Here is a 23,907-nt window from a genome sequence, read left to right as displayed (position 1 = left end):
GCAGAGTGTGAGGGAGCTGGAGGAAGGAGGGCTTCAGGGTTCTGGTTCTTTCATGCTCAAGACAGGGGAACATCAACCAGAAGAAAAACTCACCTGCAGTCTTAAAGTGACAGCATTCCACTTTGGGCCAAATCGTACAGGGCAAGTCCTAAAAAATTCAAAAGACACAAAGTCATTAATGAAGCACATACTTGTGAGAAGTGGTGATAAATAATCTTTGTAAATGGTTCACATGGAGAGGACCTGCAGTTTTATCCAGAAGTGTGAAGTAAACTCTTCCAAGCCAGCCATCCCCACCAAGCTTCTGAGTAGAGAATTCCCTTCTTTTCCCAGGGAGAGAATCAGCGCCTTCATGACTACATTTCTGGGAGCTGTCAAGGGAGGCCACACCATGTGATTGAAATGTCTTATCATCAGATGGACCTGGGTTCAAACTTCAGCCTTGCCCTCCATCAACTCTGAGACCCTGGGTAAGCCAAGAGTCTCCGGATTCCCAAGATCTCGCAAGTTTTCAGAGTGGCAGATAAGACACTCGATGGGGAGTGGAGAAAGCTGGACTCCAGCTGGAGCCATTTATTTGCTGTGTGTCCTTGGCTAAGTCTCTTAGCCTCTCTGAGCCTCAGATCCCTCTTCTGAAAAGTGACTTCAAAGCCTCCCCTGAGTCGTCTCAGTCTCTTTTGTGATGGAAACTGGTCTATACTGAGCCTGACCAAAACCTCCCAATTTGTTCCTTCGTGAATCGCTGGGCTCTAGAAAGACTCAGACCTCTCTACTGAATAATAATGAAAGCTCTCCTGGATGGAACCTCCTCAGTGTGTCAGTGCTTACGCTGTGTGTACCACGTGAACTGTACAAGTAGTTCCTATTGTAACCCATGAAGCATCATTTTCATTTCACAGCGCTACCCCGAGTCTACGGTAACTAGATAACTCACTCCAGAGCCCGGTATGCAAGCAGCCTGGCCCAGCACATGTGCTCACCCTGCACGTGATGGCTGGTTTCCGTGTAATGGAAGAAGAAAGGATGTGTATGTGAGCTAAGTGGGATGCTCAGGCCTGGCTTTGGGGTTCAGTTCCATGACTAGTTCCTGTGGCTAATGATCACGTGGCTCTCACACGGGCCAGATGCCATGGAAAGCATGAGACGGGACGGGATCAATGGGACACTGTTGTGGCCACTGTCTGTGTGTTTCAGGCCCAGTCCTTACAGGCCTCCAAGACCCTGGCTGTGGCAGTTCTGCTGGGGTGACGTAAGCCCAGCTGGGCTGTAAGCTGATTTTCCCCCAAAGGCGCAGAGGAGGCCCCCGCACAGAGATTGAGTCTCATGCAGGGACACAGAGGAAATTATGGAAATTGCAGAGACAGAGGCAGAGACGGGCAAGAGAGAAAACGGATGCAGCTCGATCCAGCCAGGCTTCTACCAAACCCACCCCAGTATTCCCAGTTGATGAAGCCAAACATTTGGCTTCAGTTTGTTCATATGGAGCTTCTGTTATGTTATGGGCAGTGTAAAGAATTCTATTTAAAACAGTAAATGATGGTACAAACATTCTATGGAGTACTAGGCAGCTATTAAAAGGAATAAAGCAACATGATTCAGAATTCCACTTCTGGGTATATATGCAAAGTAACTGAAAGCAGGGTCTTGAAGAGATATTTGTACATCTGTGTTCACAGCAGCATAATTCACGATAGCCAAAAGTGGAAGTAAGCCAAACATCCATCAATGGATGAATGAATTAGCTAAATGTGGTCTATCCATAAAATGGAATATTATACACACTTGGAAAGGAAGGAAGCTGGGTATGGTGGCTCAAACTTGTCATCCCAGGACTTTGGGAGGCCAACGTGGTTAAAGCACTTGAGGCCAGAAGTTCGAGACCGGCCTGGCCAACATGGCAAAACTCTGTCTCTACTAAAAATACAAAAAATTAGCCAGACATCGTGGCACACACCTGTAGTCCCAGCTGCTTAGGAGGCTGAAGTTTGAAAATCACTTCGACCCAGGAGGCAGAAGTTGCAGTGAGCTGAGATCGCACCACTGCACTCCAGCCTGAGTGACAGAGTGAGACTTGGTCTCAAACAAACAAACAAACAAAAACACACACAAAAAAAGAGACTGGGTGAGGTGGCTCATGCCTGTAATCCCAGCACTTTGCAGGTGGATCACGAGGTCAGAAGATCGAGACTATACTGGCCAACATGCTGAAACCCATCTCTACTAAATACAAAAATTAGCTGGGCTTGGTGGCATGCGCCTGTAGTCCCAGCTACTAAAAAGGCTGAGACAGGAGAATCGCCTGAACCCAGGAAGCGGAGGTTGCAGTGAGCGGAGATCGCGCCACTGCAATCCAGCCTGGGTGACAGAGCGAGACTCTGTCTCAAAAAAAAAAAGAAGAGAAAAGAAAAAAAGAAAGGAAGGAGATTGTAACACAGTTTCCAACATGGGGGAACCTTGAGGAAAGTATGCAAAGTGAAATAAGCCAGTTACGAAAGCACGAGTCCTGTATGGTTGCACTCATATGAGATCCCTAAAGTAGTTAAATTCATAAAGACAGAAAGCAGAAAGGTGGCTGCCAGGGACTGAGGGGTCATAAAAATGAGAAGTTATTGTTTAATGGGGACGGAGTTTTACAAGATGAAAAGAGTTCTGGACATTGGTTGTCCAACAATGTGAATATACTTCACACTACTGACCTATACACTTAAAAATGGTTAAGATGCTAAATTTTGTTATGTCCATTTTACCGTTATTAAAAATAAAAATGGACCAGGCATGGTAACTCATGCCTATAATCCCAGCAATCTGAGAGGCCAAGGCAGGAGTATCACTGGAGCCCAGGAGTTGGAGACAAGCCTGAGCAGCACAGAAAGAACCCATCTCTACAAAGAATGTTTTAAAAATTAGCCAGATGTGATGGTGCATGCCTGTAACCTCCCAGCTATTTGGGAACCTGAGATGAAAGGATCACTTGAGCTCAGGGGTTCGAGGCTGCAGTGAGCTGTGACCATGCTACTGCACTCCAGCCTCAGTGACAGAGCAAGACCCTGTCTCAAAAAATGAAAATAAATAACTACATAAATAATAAATGAAGCAGACCTGCGTTTTCCTAGAAAGAACTCTAAGATGATTAAGTGAAATCTCCAAGTCACAAAACTATACTTTCCCATTAAATCAAAATGGGATTTTTATATATTCAGTACTATGTAATAGTTACATTTCTCTATTTACTTTATATATTTATATTAATGCACTACGTGTATGTGTTTATATATTCGATATTATACTTACATATTCCATAATGTATTTAATACTAGTATTTACACATTTAATAGAATGTACACTACAATATATCATAACACTATACTATTTTTAAAGCCTAGAAAGGGGACATTCTCAAGTGTTCCCAGTGGCCACTGTGGGGGAGGAGGGGTGTGGGTGGAGGCAGGAGAGGAAGACTCATTATTTTGGTGCCACCTATGTTGCTTCATTTCTCACCATGAGGAGCACATGACCACGTGTCACTGCAACACCAGTGACAACAACAAAAACAGAGACTCAGTAATGGGCGCCAGCCACGGCGCTCCTTTGCAGGCCTGTTTCTCTGGGGTTTCGGCTTCCAAGCCTCTCACACCTGATAGGAATGCTGTCCCCAGGAGCCTCCTTGGACAGCTCGGTGGGCCCAGGACAACTGCTAGCTCATGAAGTGTCTTCTACAAGGTAGAGGAAAGCATCCTTCCTCAAGAGAACACGTCCATCTGCCAGAAACGTTTGCAAGCTGCTCAAGTGGATGGAATAGGCCTCTACTGCCACGTGGCAGGAAAAAAATGTGGAGAAAACCCCACACCCAGGCTGTGCACATCGACTTCCTTCCAACAAAGACAGTACAGTCACGCAGCCATGAACAATGGGGATATCGTCTGAACAGTGCACCATCAGGCAACGTCATCATTGTGTGAATATGAAAAGGTACACTTACACACCCCTAGACGGTGCAGCCAGCCCCACACCTAGGCAGTATGGTGTCGCCTACTGCTCCTGGGCGACATAGCTGTACAGCAGTCACCGTGCTGGATGCCACAGGCAACTGTAACGCAATGTAAGTATTTGCATATCTAAACACAGAAAAGGCACAGTGAACATAGAGCATTATAATCTTATGAGACCACTGCTGTATAGGCGGCCTGTCCTTGATGGAAACCTGGTAATGCAATGCATGACTGTGTAGAAAGTGGGGAAAGGGCAGTACATTTGTCTGCTCTCATGCTGCTAATAAAGGCATACCTGAGACTGGGTCATTTATAAAGGAAAGAGGTTTAATGGACTCACAGTTCCACATGGCTGGGGAGGCCTCACAATCATGGCAGAAGGCAAATGAGGACCAAAGTCACATCTTACACAGCAGCAGGCAAGACAGCATGTTGGGGGAACTCCCCTTTATAAAACCACCAGATCTCATGAGACTTATTCACTATCGCGAGAACATTACGGGAAAGACCCGCCCCCATGATTCAATTACCTCCAACTGGGTCCCTCCCACTTCACATGGGGATTATGGGAGCTACAGTTCATGATGAGATTTGGGTGGGGACACAGCCAAACCATATCATAGTTTCACAATGGAGCAGCCCGACAAACCCTGCTGCAGCCCAGTGACCCAGGCCAGCGCCAACAGCAGTAAGTCATGCTGACGGCACATACTCAGAAAAATTCCTAGGCAGGGCATCCTACAAGACCCCAGACCAGACTGCCTGGGAACTGTCAAGGTTATCAAGAATAAGGAAAGTCTGAGAAGCTGTCATAGCAAAGAGGAGCCCAAGGAGATGTGACAAAATATAATGTGGGCTCCTGGGTGGGACCCTGGAGCAGAAAGTGAACCTTCAGTAAAAACTAAGAAAACCTGAATGAACTATGGGCTTTAATAATAATTTGTCAATATTGGACCATTTAGTGTAACAAATGTACCACACTAATACCTAGTTAATAATGAGGGGAAGGCTGGCCATGTTGGTTCATGCCTATAATCCCAGCACTTTGAGAAGCCAAAGAAGGAAGATCGCTTGAGCCTAGAACTTCAAGATCAGCCTGGACAACATAGCGAGACCCCATCTCTACAAAATAATAATAATAATAATAAAATTAGCCAGGAGTGGTGGCATATGCCTGTACTCCCAGCTATTTGGGAGGCTGAGGCAGGAAAAATTACTTGGACCCAGGAGACCAAGGCTGCAGTGAGTTATGATCATGCCACTGTACTCCAGCCTGGGAGACAAAATGAGGCCTGTCTCAAAAAAGTAAATAATAAATATTAATAATAAACAATAGGCTAGGTGCAGTGGCTCAAGCCTGTAATCCTAGCACTTTGGGACACTAAGGTGGGCTGATCGCTTGAGGTCAGGAGTTTAAGACTGGTCTTGCCAATATGGTGAAACCCTGCCTCTACTAAAAATACAAAAATTAGCCAGGCATGCGTGGTGGGCGACTCTAATCCCAGCTACTTGAGAGGCTGAGGCAGGAGAATCACTTGAAACTGGGAGGTAGAGGTTGCAGTGAGCTGAGATTGTGCCACTGCACTCCAGCCTGGATGACAAAGTGAGACTCTGTCTTAACATACATACATAGATAGATACGTACATACATAAATAGAAATATAATAGGGGAAACTATGTATGTGGGGGGGGGAAGAGATATATGTGAACTTTCTGTACCATGTGCTCGACTTTTCTGTAAATTTAAAACTGTTCTGAAAATTACAGCCTATTACTTAAGAACAAATACATCCTTATGGTCTCTAATATGAACATTTGCCAATGAATGTGACACCATGGTGTACCCAACTTCACACAAACGTGTGTCTGTAAGCCCCCTAACCCCTAGAACTTTCTATCCAATCTTTCAACCAGCACCTGCTGCCTCTTAGGCACTGTGCCCGGCAACACCTGTCAGGCAAAGCAGACCTGGCCCCTGACCTCGCCCTGGGACAAAGCTCTCCTGACTAGTGGACACTGCCACTGGGAGGAAGGGGCAGGTTCTCAGAGAGCAAAGGACCCAGGCTGACCTCCAAGAGGAAGCCTTTGGGTAACCCCGGTGCGAGGCACCCCCGGCCATGCCTCAGAAGTGCCTCCCAGGGCAGTCTCGCTGGTTTCCGGGCATCTCTGATTCTTGTCCTCACGGAAGTCCCCAGCCTGGGGAGGCACCTCTCTAGGGACTCTGGCCACTCTGGGCAGCCACTCCTATAAGCACCATGCCATGTGGTACCGACGGTACCTTCCAGTGCCCAGCCTGCCCCTCCCTGTCACTCCTCTCTCCAAGCTGACACAGCTCCTGTGGAGGCCACCACGGCCACTCCAAGACCCCACTTCATGACCAGACCTCCTCATCACACACACTTACCAGCAGCATTGCACATGAGCTTATTCCAGCTTCTGTGGCTGCTGTACAAATTACTGCAAATGTAGTGACTTAACACAGATTTATTCTCTGATAGTTCTAGAGGTCCGAAGTCTGACACAGGCCTCACTGGACTAAAATTAAAGTGTCAGCAGGGCTGCGCTCTTTTCTGGAGGCTCCAGGGGAAAATCCGTTTCCTGGGCTTTTCCAGCTTTCAGAGGCTGCCGTGTTCCTCCAGTTTGCGGCCCCTTCCTCTGGCGTCAAAGCCAGCAGCAGCTGAGTCCTTCTCATGCTGCATCTCTGACCTTCTTCCAATATCTCCTGACTCTCTTCTTGCCTCCTTCTTCCACTTTTAAGGACCCCGAAGATTATATTGGAACCATCAGGTAATCCTGAATATCTTCACTATTTTAAGATCAGTTAATCAGCAACCTTGACTTCCTTGTATAACGTCAATTGCCATGGCCATGTAACCTAACATACCACAGGTTCCCGGGGTCTAGACGTGAGCATCTTTGGCAGCCATTATTCTGCTGACCATGGTGAGCCCTTTCTCCCTTCCTGAAATGCCCTCCACCCTTGACCTCTGGGTCATACTCCTGGTTCCCTTTCACAAGGGCCAGGTGTTCTCCACCTCCTCTGTTGGATCTTTTCTTCTTCCTGGTCACCAGCCCTGAGGATGCTCCAGGGCTCAGCCCTAGAACCTCACTCTTTCCATTCGAGAGTTCCTCCTGAGGTGAGCTCATCCAGGCCCTCCAACGTTAAAGTTCATTTAAAAACTGCCTATTCCCCCATGTAAATCTCTAGTTCAGATTTCTCCTCCCAGATCCAGAATTGAATGCCTAAGAGACATGTGGAATTCAACAACAGTGATTTCCAACCAGAGCCTGCTGCACAGTAGCCAATTTCCTTTCTTCCATTTGCTCAGGCCAAAATCGGTGGCTTTGTCCTTGATTCTTCTGTTTCTCTTTCTCAACCCAGAAGCAATCCCATTAAATCCCACTGGCTCTACCTTGAAAAAGCACCCACAATCCAACAGCCTCTCGGCAGCTCACCGTTCTCTCCCCAGTCCAGCTCCCCTCCACGGCCCCCTGGCCTCCCACCTGCCTGCTCGCCACTTTCCTGCCTACACCTCTGCCTGCCATCTATTCTGTCCCCTGCCACAGGGGTGCTTGGAAAGGAAACACTAGAGTGGGTCACTTTCTTGCTCAAAGCCCATCCACAGCACCCCATCTTACTCAGAACAACTGTCGGAGTCGTGGCCAGAAACACGGCCTTGCACGTCCCTTACTCCATTCAGGGACTGGTTCAGCCGTCACCTCCTTGAAGCACCTTCCCTGCCCACCATGTCCGTATCATGAGTGCCCCTCATCTCTCAGACCACTCTGCCCACTGTCTGCACCTTGACAGCCCCAACCACAGTGGACACACCACCGAGAGGCATGATTCCTGCCTGTTTCCTGCCCCAAGAACACAGTTTCCTCAAGAGCAGGGGCAGGTCTTGGTCTGCCTTGTCCTGTTGTGTCCTAAGCACTTAGGACAGAGCCTGGCACCTAGAAGGCCCTTGGACACCATTGCAAATGAATGGCTCAGAGGCCCAGTTCTACTCCCCCTCCACTCCCTCTTCCCCTTCCAATCAACTTCCAGTAGGACGGTCTGCAGTGAGGAAAATGGTCTAGAACCTGAGCTGTCCAATATGGTAGCCACTAGCCACACAGGGCCACTGAGCATGTGAAATGTTTAAGTTTAGTCATACATGGCTACTGCAGTGGACACTGCCCTTTTAGACCATCTGAGAAATGGTTGTACAGTACTTGCCTGTTAGTTCTTGCTTTGAAAGAAGAAAGAAATAATAAATTAGCACAGAATGCTTGTGTTCAGGTTTACATAGCACTTTCTTATAGAGTGTAGACACTGACAGCAAGTGCTCTGGGATAGGCAAGTCTGGGTGGGCATCTTCACCTGAAGTCACTGTGGCCTCAGTTTCCTCATCTGTAAAATGGGGATATTATATCCTCTTCATAAGAAATTTTAACAATAAATATAAAGCATTTAGCACAGTGCTCAGCACACAGTAAATACACAGCACGTATATAATTGTTATTATTGCTGTTATTACTACATATTGCTATGTATTGCCATTCAGTAAGTCCTTACTTAACATCATTGATAGGGTCATGGAAACTCTGACTTTAAGCCAAATGGCTTACTGTATAGCAAAGCCAATTTTACTCTAGGCTAGTTTATATAGACAAGAGCTAGGTTTCTACGGCAGACAGTGCTTCTTTTTGCTTAAAGTATCCAGGAACCTATCTATGTTCCATGAGGGCTTACTGCATATCATCAAAACTATTATGATCACTGCTCTTGTTACTGTTCTTATCATCATCATCATCATTATCATCTCTGATAATGCCAAAAGGTAACTACGAAATCGCCACTTTGCAGATGAGGAATGTGAGTCTCACAGCAGCACTGAGCACCAACTTCAGGAAAGCAGAGGCTCGGGCATGCTGAGGGCTCTATCCCCAGGAGCCTCACAGAAGCATCAAGAGAACCCAATGAATAGCTTCGTCTGGTTGTCGTTGTCTGAGAGACGGTCTTGTTCTGCCATCCAGGCTGGGGTGCATGGTGAGATCACAGCTCACTGCATCCTCAAACTCCTGGTTTCAAGCCATCTTCCTGCCTCAGCCTCCTGAGAACCTGCGAATACAGGCACGTGCCATCACACCCATCTAACAAAAACATATATATATATATATGTTTTAAAAAACAGTACACATCATAACTATAACTCTTGTCATAAGTTGCTTTGAATAAATAAAAGCCAATATATATATATATATATATATATATGGAAATGGGGTCTCACTATGTTTCTCAGGCTGCTTTCAAATTCCTGACCTCAAGCGACCCTCCTGACTCCACCACCCAAAGTGTTGGGATCACAGGCATGAGTTTATTTGACTAACGCGTCTCCTAACTCAGAATTCCAAGCCTGCAATTTCAAAGCTATAGTAATTACACAGGGTAACAGATAATGTTACCTCGGATCTGGCTGATTTTTTGTTGTTGTTTTCTACAAATTCCTTGACCTTGGGACACACCCAATCCATTGAATTTGGCAACACAACCAACCTAAATTACTGCTGTTTGGTATTTGAAGTAAAATAACAAAATGACACTATTAGCATAATGAAATGGTGAAAATGATTGAAGGATCCCATTCTGAAATACTGTAGACACTTATCTTTCCAAGGGGCAGGGCAGTTTCTTTCATCTCTAAGTCTTGGGACATCCGATAAGGCTTGCTGCTGAGCAGTGATTCTCAGACTTGTTGGTATTGGGACTTTACACATTTGCCAATTATTGAAGGCTCCAAAAATCTTTTGTTTGTGCTGATTATATTTATCAACATGTACTCTCTTTAAAGGTGAGAATATTTTAAAGTGTCTATTAATTCATTTTAAATAGGAATAACAATGCCATTTCATATTAACATAAACAGCATACTTTATGAAAACTAAATAAACTAAAACTATTTTCTAAAATTAAAAAGTGAGAAAAATGGCATTTTTTACATTTTTGTGAACCTCATCTATGTCTGAGTTAATGGAAGAGCTGGATTCTCAAGTCTGCTGGATACATTAAATCTGCGGCAACACCACACTTCCTGTCACCTTGAAAAACCTCATACACAATTGTGAGAAAATGAATAGAAAAGGTAAATAATATCTCAGTATTACTATGAAAATAGCTCTGACTCTTATGGACCCCCATAATGGTTCAGTGACCCCAGGGATTCCCTAGTCCCCACCTTGAAAATCACTTGGGAATAAAAGGCATTCCGGCCAGGCACGGTGGCTCATGCCTGTAATCCTAGCACTTTAGGAGGCCCAGGCGGGTGGATCATGAGCTCAGGAGATCGAGACCATCCTGGCCAACATGGTGAAACCTCATCTCCACTAAAAATATAAAAATTAGCTGGATGTGGTGGCACATGCCTATAATCCCAGCTACTCAGGAGGCTGGGGCAGGAGAATAGCTTGAACCAGGGAGTCGGAGGTTGCAGTGAGCCAAGATCGTGCCACGGCACTCCCACCTGGTGACAGAGCAAGACTCTGTCTCAAAAAAAAAAAAAAAAAAAAGGCATTCCCAGTGGGCATCAAATGAAGAAATTTAAAAAGGTAAAATCCCTGCCCACAAGAACTCACGGTACAGCAAAGGAGACAGACAAGCAGCCCAAACAACGTGGTAAACGTCCTCAACAAGAGATGTCCCAGCATAGGGGGACAAGAGACTTGGGATATGCCACGCCCCTCCTACATGCCAGCCACACCCATGATGATTCCTCCACCTGGGATGTTCTCTCCTCACTCTTTCCCTGGCTAAATCTACTCATCCTTCAAGTCTCGACTGATCCCAGACTAAAGGCCTCCTTCCTCCACCCTCTCTCACTGCTCCCCATAATCCTCCTCATGGCAATCACTGTGCGCAATTAGGCATTGGTCTCCCAGCCCCCTGCACACATCATGGGACTTAGCAAAGGTGCAATAAATACCTATGTAGATATTGAAAGAATGAATGGATAGATGGAAGGAGGGAGACATGAAGGCATCAAATAATTACAATAGGAAGGACGAACCCATGCCTTCAGGAACCGTGCTCTGGAACTAGGCCTTACACCATTGCCCAGAAGAGCAAGCAGAGACCCTGAGGGCTGTGACTTGCCTCAGGCCCAAGAGGGAGTGGCCATGGCAGGGGCACACATGGCCCAAGCTCTTTCCTATACATTGTGCAGAAGGGCTGTCCAAGACAGGCCCAGATTGATGGAGGAAGGCTGGCCACTGGGACAGCTGAAATGGGCTGCGCTGGGCCAGAGCCCAGGGGAGGCGCTCAAGACACCAAGGGCACGAACACAGATGCTTATTCCCAGGTTCCTGCAAAGGCAGAGGCGGCCCTTGAGGGTGAGGTGTTCTAGGCACACCGTGGTCCTAGACGGCTTCAGGCCCTTCCCAGTAGGCACCAGTCTCCCTTCAGGCAGGGACCACCCTCAGCACCACTGCTGCTGACAAGAGATCAGTGCGCACCAGGATCTTCTGACACTGGCTTCCCAGAAGAAGAGCCTGTGCTAAGCAGGTGAGGCCAGGCATGCGGGCTCTGAATTGGGGGCCAGGGAATGCAGCTCCCTGAGTCCTGGTTTTGTCACCTGCAAAATAGGCCAGATATTCCCACCTCAAAGGGCAGATGCAAGTGAAAAGATCCAGGAAACATGTTCTGTCATTGGACTTTTGAAAGCTCAGGACACTTACATGACATTTCTCCAGTGAAAACCTAAAGACAGAAAGGGAGCAGGGTCTCTCCCTTTTTTTCTTTTTTTTTTTTTTGAGACAGAGTTTCACTCTTGTTGCCCAGGCTGGAGTGCAGTGGCACAATCTCGGCGCACCGCAACCTCTGCCTCCCAGGTCCAAGCGATTCTCCTGTCTTAGCCTCCTAAGTGGCTGGGATTACAGGCATGCTCCACCATGCCTGGCTAATTTTTGTATTTTTAATAGAAACGGGGTTTCTCCATGTTGGTCAGGCTGGTCTCGAACGACCGACCTCAGGTGATCCACCCACCTCGGCCTCCCAAAGTGCTGGGATTATAGGCGTGAGCCACCACGCCCGGCCAGGAGCAAGGTCTCTTTTAAGAGACTAAACCTCTACAAGTGTCACAAGTGTCCTGGGGTACAGAACATGGCAGGACAGGACCCACTGCCCTGGGGAAGAGCTGGGAGGACCCCAGGGCAGCATCAATGGGCCAGTCCACTGGCCAGGGCAGTCCTGGGAATAGAAGTCTGGGTGTGCTGCCAGAAGCAATAAAGTTGGGGAGGGGAGAGTGCCAGCAGGGGAGGAGAGTGGCGGGGTCTCTCCCAGGACAGACCACCCCAGAGGTCTGGGGGGAAATGGATGGGAGACGTGGGAAAACCACCACCAAGGGCTGGAGGTGAAATGGTGGGGCCTGAAGCCAGGAGGTGGCCGTGCGCAGGGAGGAGGGGCAGACCTCTGAGCTGAGAAAAAGGCACTAAGACTGATGACCAGCTTTGCAGGGGGAGGTCAAGTCTAGGTCGACAGCCAGGAATCTACGCCTTTCCAGTTTAGGACCACAAAGGGAGGGCCAGGTGAAGTAGGAAGTGGCTAAATCCATCAGCCAGGAGAGTGCAGTCAGCTAACAGTCCAGCCCAGAGTCCCCACTTTCAACAGCCACTGCTGCAATCTCCCAGTGCTGGCCTCTGCAAGGCGCTCCGCATGCGTGAACTCATCTAACCCACTTCCACCCTCCAGGGTGGACGCCAAGACGGCCCCGTTTCACAGATCAGGAAACAGGAGTGACCTGCCCTAGGCCAAAGCTCCTCAACTGCCGAGCAGGATTCGAACCCGGTCACCGGTGAAGTCCAAGCCCGCAGCTGCCACACCTGAGGAAGGTCTCCAGTTTCCCTCGAAGCTTTCTGGACAAGAGACAAGAGCCGGATACACCTAAGGGCCGCGAGACACCCTATTCAAATCCTGCCCTTCCTTCCACATTCTTTGTGCAGTACTAAGGGGCCTCCCGCCACCGCCGGTGTAGACGGAGCCAAGCCCAGGGAGTCGGACAGGAGCCTGGGGGCGGGTCCTCCTTACCTGCGTGCTGCTCTCGGGCCCCGCCCCGCTCCCTAGGCCGGGCCCAGACCCCGGAGCCACCGGAGCGTCCCGGGGTTGCTGCGCGCCGAGGGGGCGCCAGCGGGGACCTGAGCTGGCGCCGACACAGCCTCGGCCCCCTGGCGCCAGCGCCACCGCCAGGAGGCCCCCGGCCAGCACCCACGTGGCGCGCTCCCAGGAGCCCGCGGGGCCCATCGCCTGCGGGGACCCACAGCCTCCGAGCGGCGGGCGCCGCCGAGTCGCCGCAGCTTCCGGACCCCGGGCCCGCCCCGCCGCCGAGCATGCTCAGTGCGAGCCGCCGCCGAAAGTTTTCTGGAACAAACACCCGCATCTGGGGCTCGGCGAGCTGGAGGTGCCGGACGGGCGTGGGAGGGGGAGAGCGGGCTGGAGCGGCCCGGGGTTTGCTCGCGCCCAACCCAAATCAGGGCGGGTCACTCCCCTGCTCCCCAAGGTACCGGGGCCTCCAGGGCCCCTCCGCAACAACCTACCCGGGTCTGTGAGCCTCAGCTCAGACTCACTTCCCCTGGAAACCCTTTCCTGACACAGGGGTCTGAATCCGGAGTTTCCCCATCCCCGCTTAGAAAACGGAGAAGCGTTTGGAGCGCGGTGCCAGGAGTCGCGGAGCAGCCGGAGGGTTCAGGACGGCTCGGAGGGGCGGGAGAGAAGGAAAGCACCCTCACTTCCGACTGCGTTCAGTGCGGGGCACCCACTGCCCGAGCCCGCTGTGGATCAGCCCTGGGCCTGTCCGGGTGCCCCTCGCATTCCCAGTGGGAGACAGTCGGGCCAGCCACTGGGACACTTCTCTGGGGACCTAGAAGAGGGGAGCTGGTGTCTGAAGTCGCAGCCCTGAGCAAGCTCTCCCTGAACTCTCTGTGGGCACAGAGGTTTGCTTTGCCAAGGGAGGCAGGAGGAGGAAGACACTGGAAGGAGGACTGGTGGAGCCTTTTGTCTGCTCCTTATCCCGCTTAGGTCCTGGGTGACAGCTGAAACGTGCTGACGGGAGAAGGCTCCACTCCTGCCAGCCTTCCTGCTGGGCAGCCGGTTAGGCTGTCTAAAGTCTCAGGCCAGAGAGCCTGGCCCCTGGCAGCCTCTCTCCCCATAACCCAGACCATCCAAGGACAGGCCTTTCCTGACCTAGCATGGACAAGGCCACGGGATTTGAGAACCTGAGAATTTATAAGCCAAGTTCCCCACACCAGGGGTTACCAGGCAGCTGTCAGCATGAGACAAGGCCACAGGCTAAATGCCAGGCAAGTTGCTGGACCATCACTGTCACTTAACAGTCAGTAATTTAAAGGTTAATTGAATAGTCAAATAACTTTATGATAAAGTAAAATGCAAATAACCCTACATTTAAAAATTCTTCTTATTGCTATTTTTTATAGAGTCAAGACCTCACTATATTGCCAAGACCGGTCTTAAACTCCTGGGCTCAGACAATCCTCCCACTTCAGCCTCCCAAAGTGCTGGGATTACAGGCGTGAGCCACCACACACCACATTTTAAAAACTAAAGCCTACGCATTGATGGAAATACCCTGCGTAGTATTCACGGAAATACTCATAAAGCAAGAGCATCAAGTTATTGTGTCCCCAGGAACCCTGGAGATGCTTCTAAGGAAATATATCAGAAGCTCCACATAGCAGAGAGTTTGCCCTCAAGCCAGAGAGACACAGGTGTAAATGGGACAGGATTTCTGTCCCACTCGGTAACTTCGAGAGGTTAAATGAGTCACCTCTCCTCTCTGTCAGTTTCTTCATTTATAAAGAGGATGAAGAATTTGGATTACAGTTCCCATGTTGCCATGAGGAAATGATGACATAAACTAGAAACAAGCTGGACATTCAGGGGGAAAAGACAAAGCTCTTTTCTGCTGAAGCAGATCCTCATGGTGTCCGCGAGCCCAGCCCGCACAAGGAATTAAGCTCCACAGGGTAGGAGTGTGTGTGTGTGTATGTGTGTGCACGTGTGCAAGTGTGCATTCGTGTACACGCATGTGTGCTTTACCCAGGCACCCCGGATGAAAGCAAACATCTAATAGCTACTCCATAAATGTTTGCTTAAAGCGAACGCAGGGTGATTAACTCATCTAATTGTTTATCCCTCTAAACAATTGTGAGATGTTCAATGCCCCTGATACCGTTTCGTTTGTGGCTGGCCTATCCCCCCACCCTGCAACACTCACTCAGCAGATTCTCCCCAAGTGCTGACTAAATGATGATGGTGCAGTGCCCTGGTCCTAGCAGGGACTGGGTATAAGCGTCTCTCTATCTATCCATCACCCTAGGGAGACTGGGCATAACGGTCTCTCTATTGTCTTGACCTTCCCTGGGAGAAAATAAGATTAAAACGGGAGTCTTTGCGTGAGCAAGTTCAGAGGTGCGGAGGGTGGTGTGGCCCCGGGAAGGTTGATGGGTAGAGGTTAGGGACAAGGGCAGTGGGGTGGACGTGCATTGGTCCCAGCGCCATCAGGAGGATGGGCGGAGCACCCACCTCAGAGGGTTATGGAGAAAGTTAATGGGATCGTGACGCTAAATGCTTGGCATTTTCTAAACCTCAATAAAGTTAAAGGAGCAACCCCTTCCTCGGTGGTCGGGGTCCCTCTTTCTCCCCAGGAACCCAGGAGTCCCCGTGGAAACCCGGCTCCCTCAGGAAGGGTCCCGGGCTGGGAGGCGAGCCCCTCGCTGGGCATGCTCAGTGCAAGGGCAGGGCTGGGGCGGGGGTGGCTGAAAGTTTTGGGCGGTGATCTAGGCTCCTCCCTCGGGCTCGGCGAAGCTGGGAAGGGGAAAGCAGCTGGAGCCGGGAGACCTCACAGGCCGGAAAGTGCGGAGCGCGCCGCGCCCCTGAGCCGCCCGGCCTTCGGGTCCCGCGTCGCCGCCGTGGCGGGGACTGTGCACCAGGCGGCGGGATGCGGCGGGGCGGCCGCCTGAGCGTCCCCGATGGCCCGCGGCGGGGCGGCCTGCAAGAGCGACGCGCGGCTGCTGCTGGGCCGGGACGCGTTGCAGCCGGAGCCCGCGCTGCTGGCCCCCGCGGTGCTGCTGGGTGCCGCGCTCGGCCTCGGCCTCGGCCTCTGGCTCGGCTGCCGCGCGGGCCGCAGGGGCCCGCGGCACCAGGTGGGTCCGCCGACCGGGCAGCGGAGGGGAGGCACGGGGCGCGGGGCTTCTCGGTCCCGCGGCCTGGAGCCCAGGCTCTGCGACCCCTTGAGCCTGGTTGGGGACTTTGCGCGCATAGGGGTCCCCTTCTGCTCCTGAAAGGAGGCGGCGGGTGACTAGAGAGCGTTGGCCTGGGGTCCCCCGAGTGCCTGTTCCGTCCCGCTCTGTGTGTGATCCTAGACAGCAGCCCAAACGCGCCACGACTTGGTCTCCTCATCTGCCGCACCCAGGGCTTGGACAGGATGCTGGCCCCGCTCATGGTGGTGGACCGAGGAGGCTGGGGATCCCACGCCTGAATGCCTATTCCTGCTTCTGCCTCTTCCTTCCTTGCGGTGTGGGTTACCTCGGCTGGCCTGAGTCCCAGCTGCCACATTGGGATGCATTCATTCATGCATTCATTTATTCATGCCACAGTAAAAGTTTTCGGCCACCTTCTACACCCAGTCTGGCCTAGGGACTACATTCATGAGCAAGAGAGACCCTGCCTTGCCTGCTTGAGGTTCACATCCTCAAGGAGAAGGACGAGTTGCAAGTTTGCAAGTAAACTTTCGGTTATGACACCGCATGGGGAAGTCTGTGATGGAGCACTGGCAATGCTAGCGTTTGTTAAGTGCTGACCGTGTACCAGGCACTGAGCCAGACCGTCTGCCTAAATGAGCTCAATGAATCGCCACAACAGTTTGAGTTGATTTCATGAATGTCGCTGCTTTGCAGGTGAGGAAACTGAGGAACAGAGTGGTTAAGTAACTTACTAAAGTGACAGACGTATCTAACCCCAAAGTCACTGTGTTTTGCATGGATGAGGGTCTGGTTGGCTGCCTGAATGGGACCAGTGGATGCTTCATGTGCGCAAGCCCTCATGGAATTGACTGTGCATGGCGACACCCGATATCTTGCAGGCATTCCATCAACAGTGGTGTGGCCACTATTTTAGGTTCTCGCAGTTTCTGCCTCTTTGAAAGCGGAGGGGAGGGTAAAGTCTGTGAGTTCAGAAACAAGATGACATAGTCTTGCTGCCCCCATTTCTGGCCCCTGGGAAGAGGAAACGGATCCTGTGCAGGTTCCATGTAGGCACAGGTTCTTTCAGAATGTGGTGACTCATGGTGAGCATTGCCCTATAGAGGGCTAAAACCAAGATAAGGCAAGATGCTTGTAGGTGAATTGAGGGTTGTCAGATCCTGCTGGCGATAAAGTGATGCTAAGAGATGCTGGCTTGTTGGATGGAGCGGGAAAGTGAAGTAACATACAGACTCTGCTGGGTGCCCTATGCAGTGTTTACAGACATCTGGTTCTTTATACTCCAGCCCATGAGGTGGAGGAACTGCCATTATCCCCACTTTACCGTGAGGCAGGGCAGGCCCTGCAGGGTTATTTGTCCAGGGTGCCACTACCAGTAAACAGTGGGGCTGAATCTCAACCCTAGTCGGTTTGAGCCTCAAAGCCAGAGCCTTAAGCATCTGCTACCTGGTGAGGCGGCGGTTAGTATCCCATTTGTTAGCTGAGTCAGCTGAGGCTTACTGGGATGAACCAAGCCATCTGGGTGTGCACAGCTAGTCAGTTGAGGGTGATGGTGGCTTAGAGCAGGGTGGCAGCCGTGGAGGGGTTGTGGCTCAGAGTAGGGCCGTGTTAGGTCAGGCACCTCCCTGCTTTCTGGGCACTCTTTGTTCTCCTCCCCTGATCCAAGTCACAATTTCATCTTGCACTGCTTACCTTTTGTTGTTTTTGTTTTATTATTATTTTAACTTATTTCATCATTAAACCTGTTTTATTTATATCAAAGTTGTTCATGTACATAATTTAAAGTAGTAGTTCAAAAGAAGCAAAAGCCCCACCCATTTTCCACTTCTCAACAATGACCTTGTTAACTCTTTTTTTTCGTTAAAGTGAAAGCAAGTTTATTAAGAAAGTGAAGGAATAAAAGAATGGCTGCTCCCCAGGCAGAGCAGCAGCCTGGGCCCCTCAACTGAATATGTTTGTAGTTAGTTACTCCTTGATTATATTCCAAATGAGGAGTGGATTATTCATTTATAGGGAAAGGCGTGGGCAATTCCTGGAACTGAGGGCTTCCTTCTCTTTTTAGACTATGTAAGGTAACTTCCTGATGTTCCTGGCATTTGTAAACCCTCACTGTCACTTAGCATGCTAATGTATTATAATTAGCATAATGACCTTGTTAACTCTTTCAGCTGATTATTTTGGGAATTTACATCCCACTTCTGGATAATGTGCCCATATTGCTCCTGCTTGCTTTTTTTTTTTTTTTTTTTTTGGCTGCATGTAATAGCCATTGACCCTCCACTGTGGAAAGGAAGGGGAGTTAGCTCTGTCGCCCCCTCTCTTCCCTAAGATGCTCACTTCCCAGCACCACCACCACCCTCCCGATATGGTTATAGGAGAATTTGGCTTAAATTACTATTCAGTGTTTCCATTATTACAATTCTGTAAACATTATTTACTGTAAGTCAAGGATCAGTTATGAATACTTTCTTTTCTCGCACAGCATCTGTTTTTCCTGAAATTAATAATTATCCTTTTTTTTTTGGTTCTTTTTTTATTTATTTGGGACAAGGTCTCATTTTATTGTCCAGGCTGGAGTGCAGTGGCATGATCACGGTTCACAGTAGCCTTGACCTCTTGGGCTCAGGTGATCCTCCTGCCTCAGCCTCTCAAGCATCTGGGATTACAGGCTTGTACCATCATGCCTGGCTAATTTTTTTTTTTCTATTTTTTTAGAGTCAGTGTTTTCCAATGTTGCCCAGGCTGGTCTCAAACTCCTGGGCTCAAGCAGTCCTCCTTCCTTGTCCTCCCAAAGTGCTGGGATCACAGGTGAGAGCCACTGCATCCGGCCTCGGTTTTTTCATTTGCTTAGATTCTGTGTACTTTTCATTCATTTAACTCTATCGCTTATATGTGCCTTTCTGTTCAGGACATTTGAATACATTAGATATTTGATCCATTTTATCTTCTTAAGAAAAACGTCTCTCCCAGAAACGTTCTGCCATGCTCCAGTTTGAGCTGTTGTTCTCTAGACAGTTCTCTAAAGTGTGGACCAGACCAGCAACACCATCATCTTGGGGAGCTTGATCAAAATGCAAATTTTTGGGCTCTGCCCCAGATTCACTGAATGAGAATCTCGGGGTAGGCCCAGCAAGTTGTGTTTAATAAGCCCTCCTGGTGATTGACATGTTCTTAAAGTTTGAGAAGCAGCTGCTCATCATGCTGGGACTTTCTCACAATTCTCCTGCGTTGAATCCTCTTTCAGGGATTCCCCTGCACTCACCTTTCTTTAGCTAATTTCCTTGCATGCCTGGAGCACATCCTTTAGTAGCCTTTTTTAAAAGGGATGGATGCAACTCTTTTGAGGACTTCTGTATCTGAAAATATATTCTTCTATCTTTATACTTAATTTGGTTAGAATAATTAGGTTGGAAATAATTTCCTGCCAGAATTTTGAAGGCATTTTTTCATTGTCTTCTATCTATTGTAGAACTAAACTGGGTGCCACCCACCTGGCACAGTAAGACCAGATTGCCACACTGAGGTTTTGCAGTGGTAAAAAGGAAGGTGTTCATTCACAGAACACCAAGCCAGGAGGACTAGGCAGCTCATGCTCAAATCCTGACCTCCCTGATGACTTGCAGGTGAGGGTTTTTAAAGGCAAAGGTAAATTTCAGGAAAGCAGAAGTTACAGGCAAAATCTTAAATCAATACGTGGAGGTTACAGCTGGTTTTGGCCTAAAAGGGCGGGACATCTTGAAGTGGAGACTTGCAGGTCAGAGGTAGATTCGAAGATTTTCTGATTTGTGATTTTGTCAAGGAAGAGAAGCTCTGTTTTAAAATGTGGGTTCAGCAGGAAAGAATGCTAGCTCAGGCTCCTGGGCATGACTTTCTCTGAGTCCCCCGGGAAGAACTTTCGAACAAAGAATGGTGCTCAGAGTTTAGATCTCAGAGAAGGGGCAGCGGAGCACCTCAACCATGGTTCCTCGGGGTGGATCCCTTTGATGGGGGTCCGGGTTTCTGAAAACAACTCAGAGACATATGTTAATATGTTATCTTCACTTTCTGTAGGGAAGCCAAACATCTCCCGACTCTAACTTCCTTGGCTATTGTTTCAAGCTGCTGTTACCTTCTTGCTTATCAAGTTGCCGATAAATTCCCTTGAAGAAAAGCAGGATTTTCTGTTATTTGCATGCTTAGGGCAGGGGATTTGCAGGCGCCTAAAAAGGAGGGGTTGGGGCCCTGCTTCATCTGTAACTTCCACTGTTGCTGTTGAGGAAACTGATTCTATTCTGATCCTTGATACTTTACACGAAACCTCTTTTCCTTTTGCCCCTCTGTAGAATCTTAAAGAACCTTTTCTTTGCTCCCAGTAAATGAAACTGCGCCAGGATGGTCTTGGTGAAAGTCGTTTGTCACCCACAGTGCCAGGCATTTGAAATGTCCGTTTGATCCAGAATCATTTTCTTGCTTTCTTTGATAATTCTTTTCCTTTGATGATTCTTTCCTTCTTCTGGATGAAGGAGTTCTCTTCTTCCAGAAACTCCTATCATTTTTTTTAGGCTGAATTGGGCTTCTAATCCTAGTCTTCCTCTCTCACTTCCCATCTCTTTGTCTTTTTTACATTACCTTCAGAGAGACTTTTCTCAACTTTATACTTGTATTCGATTTTTTGTATTTTCAATTTTCAAGAGTCCTTTTTTGGTTCTGAGAATGTTCTATCTTGTTCTTATGAATGGAATATCTTCTCTGATCTTTCTGATAATATTATAGTTGTTTATTTGTTTAAGGTTTTTTTCCCCCCTTGCATAGTGTGTTTCCTGCTTGCTTTTTTCCTTTTGTTTGTTTTGGATTTTATCTTTCATATTAGAGTCTGTCTTCAAATGGCTGGTAACCCGCTGGTCATTTTCAAGTGATGCTGGTGCTCCCTCTGTGGGGTAGATATTTTTTTCCCCAATGTTTTTACTGTAGGACTATCTGACTGTTTTTTTGTTGTTGTTGTTGACAGATTCTCGCTCTGTTGCTCAGGCTAGAGTGCAGTGGCACAATCTCGGCTCACTGCAATCTCCGCCTCCCGGGTTCAAGCTATTCTCCTAAGTAGCAGGGATTACAGGCACCTGCCACCACACCCAGCTAATTTTTGTATTTTTAATAGAGACAGGGCTTCATCATGGTAGTCAGGCTGGTCTCAAACTCCTGACCTCATGATCTGCCTGCGTCGGCCTTCCAAAGTGCTAGGATTACAGGTGTGAGCCACCGTGCCTGGCTTTGACTGGGTCCTTCTTTGCAGAACCCTTGTACTGGCCAGCTATGGTTGATAAACAACCCCCAAAATCTCTGGCCTCGTCGTCTATCCCAAGACCCACCCCAGACTGCTGCATCTACACAGGCTTCTCTCCATGCCCAGCATGGGCCTGCTTCAGGACCTTTGCACTTGCTATTCTCTCTCCCTGGAATGCTCTTCCCTGAGATATCTCAATGGCTTGTGGCCTTACTTCTTTTAAGTTCCTTCTCAAATGCCACTTTGTCCAAGAGACTTTGCCTCCCAGCACCCTTCCCAGCCTCCACTGTTACTTTAGAACATGGATCGTCCCTGATTTACCAGGTGTTTTTCTAATGTGTTTGCATCTTTGTTCTCTCACTGCAATGTTAATGCCACAAAAGCAGAAGCTGTGTATTTTGTTCGTTACTCTATTCCCAGTACCTAGAACAAGTCTTGACACAAAGCAGACGCTCGGTGATAGTAGCTGATTAACTCAGTGACAAACTGGTGATATTTCTTTAGTTCAAAGGTTAAATTCATGAGCAGCTAGTGATTAAAGAGGAAGTTAGTAAGTGTCTGGGGTAACAGAATTTTAAATACAATTTATTCTCTTTATCCGTGGTAGTTATGTTCTATAAACTTGCTGAGAACACAGCATTAGTGAACACCGAACTATTGTTCCTAGGGGAAAAACAGCGTTACGGTCCTACAAGCCTCTGGTCACATTTCCATTAACCAGTCAATACATAGCATTGTTTTATGTATGTTTCTGTTTAAAGATATCTTATTTAATACATATTTTTGATTTATTAACATTGGACTTACAGACAACAGCACTGTAACTCATACCTGAATGAAGCTTCTGTAACACGGCCGTTTCTCCAAAGGGCATGCATGTCATAGTCTTCATATGTTTCAGGAGATTAGAGAGCACTACTGCACGGTGCTTGGTGGTGGTTATTTTAAACAGTAAAACCACCAAGAAAAAGCACAGAAATGCAAACACTGTGGTACTAGAGTATGAACAGGATGTCTGTTTACAGCCTCAGAGCAGAGACAAGAAGGCAGAGTCCTGCCTTGTTCCATCTCAGCTGAGCACATGCACGCTGGGCAACACAGATTTTTCAGGCTCTGCATGTGTCCATGAATAACTGTGAAAGACCCATGAGCTTTGGTTTGGGGGTCATAAGTAAATTTTAGCAACTACAGGAATTGGCAAATACAGAATCCATAAATCATGAGCACTCGATGTAGTTCGGAATACAGACTATTCTATAACTTAAGGTCACCTAACATATTTTCTTAAAAACCATTAAATAGAGTGATCAAAATCAACAGGAAAATTAATATGCATGTGCCATTTCCCATGCTTAGTTGTTAAATCCAAGGAACTCCCAGTCCAGCGGGGACCTCACCCTAGAAGAAAGATGGAACGAGCTTTGCTCTGCATCTTGCTCCAAGTCCTGAGGGTGCACTGAGATGGGGCACCCTGGAGGAATTAGGGGGACATCTGCACAGTCTTGAAGGACTTGTAGCAGACCCCATGTGGGGTAGGAGGCATCACACACAGAGGGCCAAGCTTGTGTAGAAGCACAGAGGCGGGTGGAAGTGGCCACTGGACTGGGGGTGTTGACTGGCAGAAGTCACCGTGGGGACCAGGCTGACTGACATCAATGTTGTGTTTCTGTCCACCCCCAACTCCTGGCCTTCCGGTTTTAGAGAGACGACACTCAAAATCTGCTCAGGAATTTGGAGTCTAATGCACAGACCCCCTTGGAAACTGGCTCCCCATTGAGGAGGAGGAAGAGAGAAGTGCAGATGCCGAAGGACAAGGAAGCTGTTGATGTAAGCTTGGTGTTGGTGTTTGTTTGTAGAGGGACCCGTGGGAGGCGGGGTGTCCTCCCTGGCAGCCAGGTATCATGTATACAAGCCTCTGACAGATACATTTTCCCAATCTGCTGCTTTTTTTGAGGCAAATTTACATGCAGTCAAATGCACAGACTTCAAGTTTTACAGTTTGATGAGTTTTGACAATTGCGTACACCTTGGAACTAATACCCCCATCGAGAATCTTTCCATCACCCAGCAAGTCCTCTAGTGCCCCTTTCCAGTCAGCGGCCACTCCCACACACTTCCAGAGGCACCCAGGCATGGGATTTCCTTGGGAGTTTCGCTGTTCTAGAACTTTATGCTAATGGAATTGTGCTGCTCTGCGCCTGTGTTCTCGCCACAAAATGCCTTGAGATGTTTCCCGTTCGTCGTGTGTATCAATAATTCGCCCATTTTTATTGCTCAGTGGCACTGTGTGGATGTGCCATGCTCTGTTGTCTGCTCACCATTTGGTGGGTATTTCATTGGTGGATTGGGCTGTTTTCAGCATTTGGCTGTGTTGAATAAGGCTGCGATGAACCTTGGTGTATAAGTCTG

At 48.6% G+C, this 23,907-nt stretch overlaps 2 protein-coding genes across 6 annotated transcripts in view; one reads left to right on the top strand and one right to left on the bottom strand.

Annotated features, from left to right (window-relative positions):
• The window catches only part of EVC2 (EvC ciliary complex subunit 2), a 159,034-nt gene extending 145,713 nt beyond the window's left edge, over positions 1–13,321 (bottom strand). Inside the window, exons 1-2 of one of the 2 annotated variants that reach the window (XR_001828310.2) lie at positions 13,051–13,321; positions 94–148 (exon numbers count right to left, since the gene is read on the bottom strand). Coding sequence is in view for 1 of the 2 variants with exons in the window: in XM_017539147.2 (XP_017394636.1) it covers positions 94–148; positions 13,051–13,263 (268 nt within the window). In the remaining variant the exon portion in view is untranslated. The remainder of the gene's footprint in view (positions 1–93; positions 149–13,050) is intronic. The other variant, XM_017539147.2, reaches the window with a different exon arrangement.
• Positions 13,322–14,673: 1,352 nt separating this feature from the next.
• The window catches only part of EVC (EvC ciliary complex subunit 1), an 89,968-nt gene continuing 80,734 nt past the window's right edge, over positions 14,674–23,907 (top strand). For 3 of the 4 annotated variants that reach the window (XM_017539138.2, XM_017539142.2, XM_017539141.2), the window contains exons 1-2: positions 15,832–16,181; positions 23,200–23,325. In XM_017539138.2, the coding sequence (XP_017394627.1) occupies positions 16,008–16,181; positions 23,200–23,325 (300 nt within the window). In that variant the 5' untranslated portion in view covers positions 15,832–16,007. Of the gene's footprint in view, positions 15,003–15,831; positions 16,182–23,199; positions 23,326–23,907 lie in introns of those variants that run through there. The other variant, XM_037742225.1, reaches the window with a different exon arrangement.

Source organism: Cebus imitator, unplaced genomic scaffold (assembly GCF_001604975.1).
Source record: "Cebus imitator isolate Cc_AM_T3 unplaced genomic scaffold, Cebus_imitator-1.0 Scaffold117, whole genome shotgun sequence".
NCBI lineage: Eukaryota > Metazoa > Chordata > Mammalia > Primates > Cebidae > Cebus > Cebus imitator.
The sequence above is the reverse complement of the archived record's forward strand: the minus strand, read 5'-3'. Positions and strand labels throughout refer to the sequence as shown.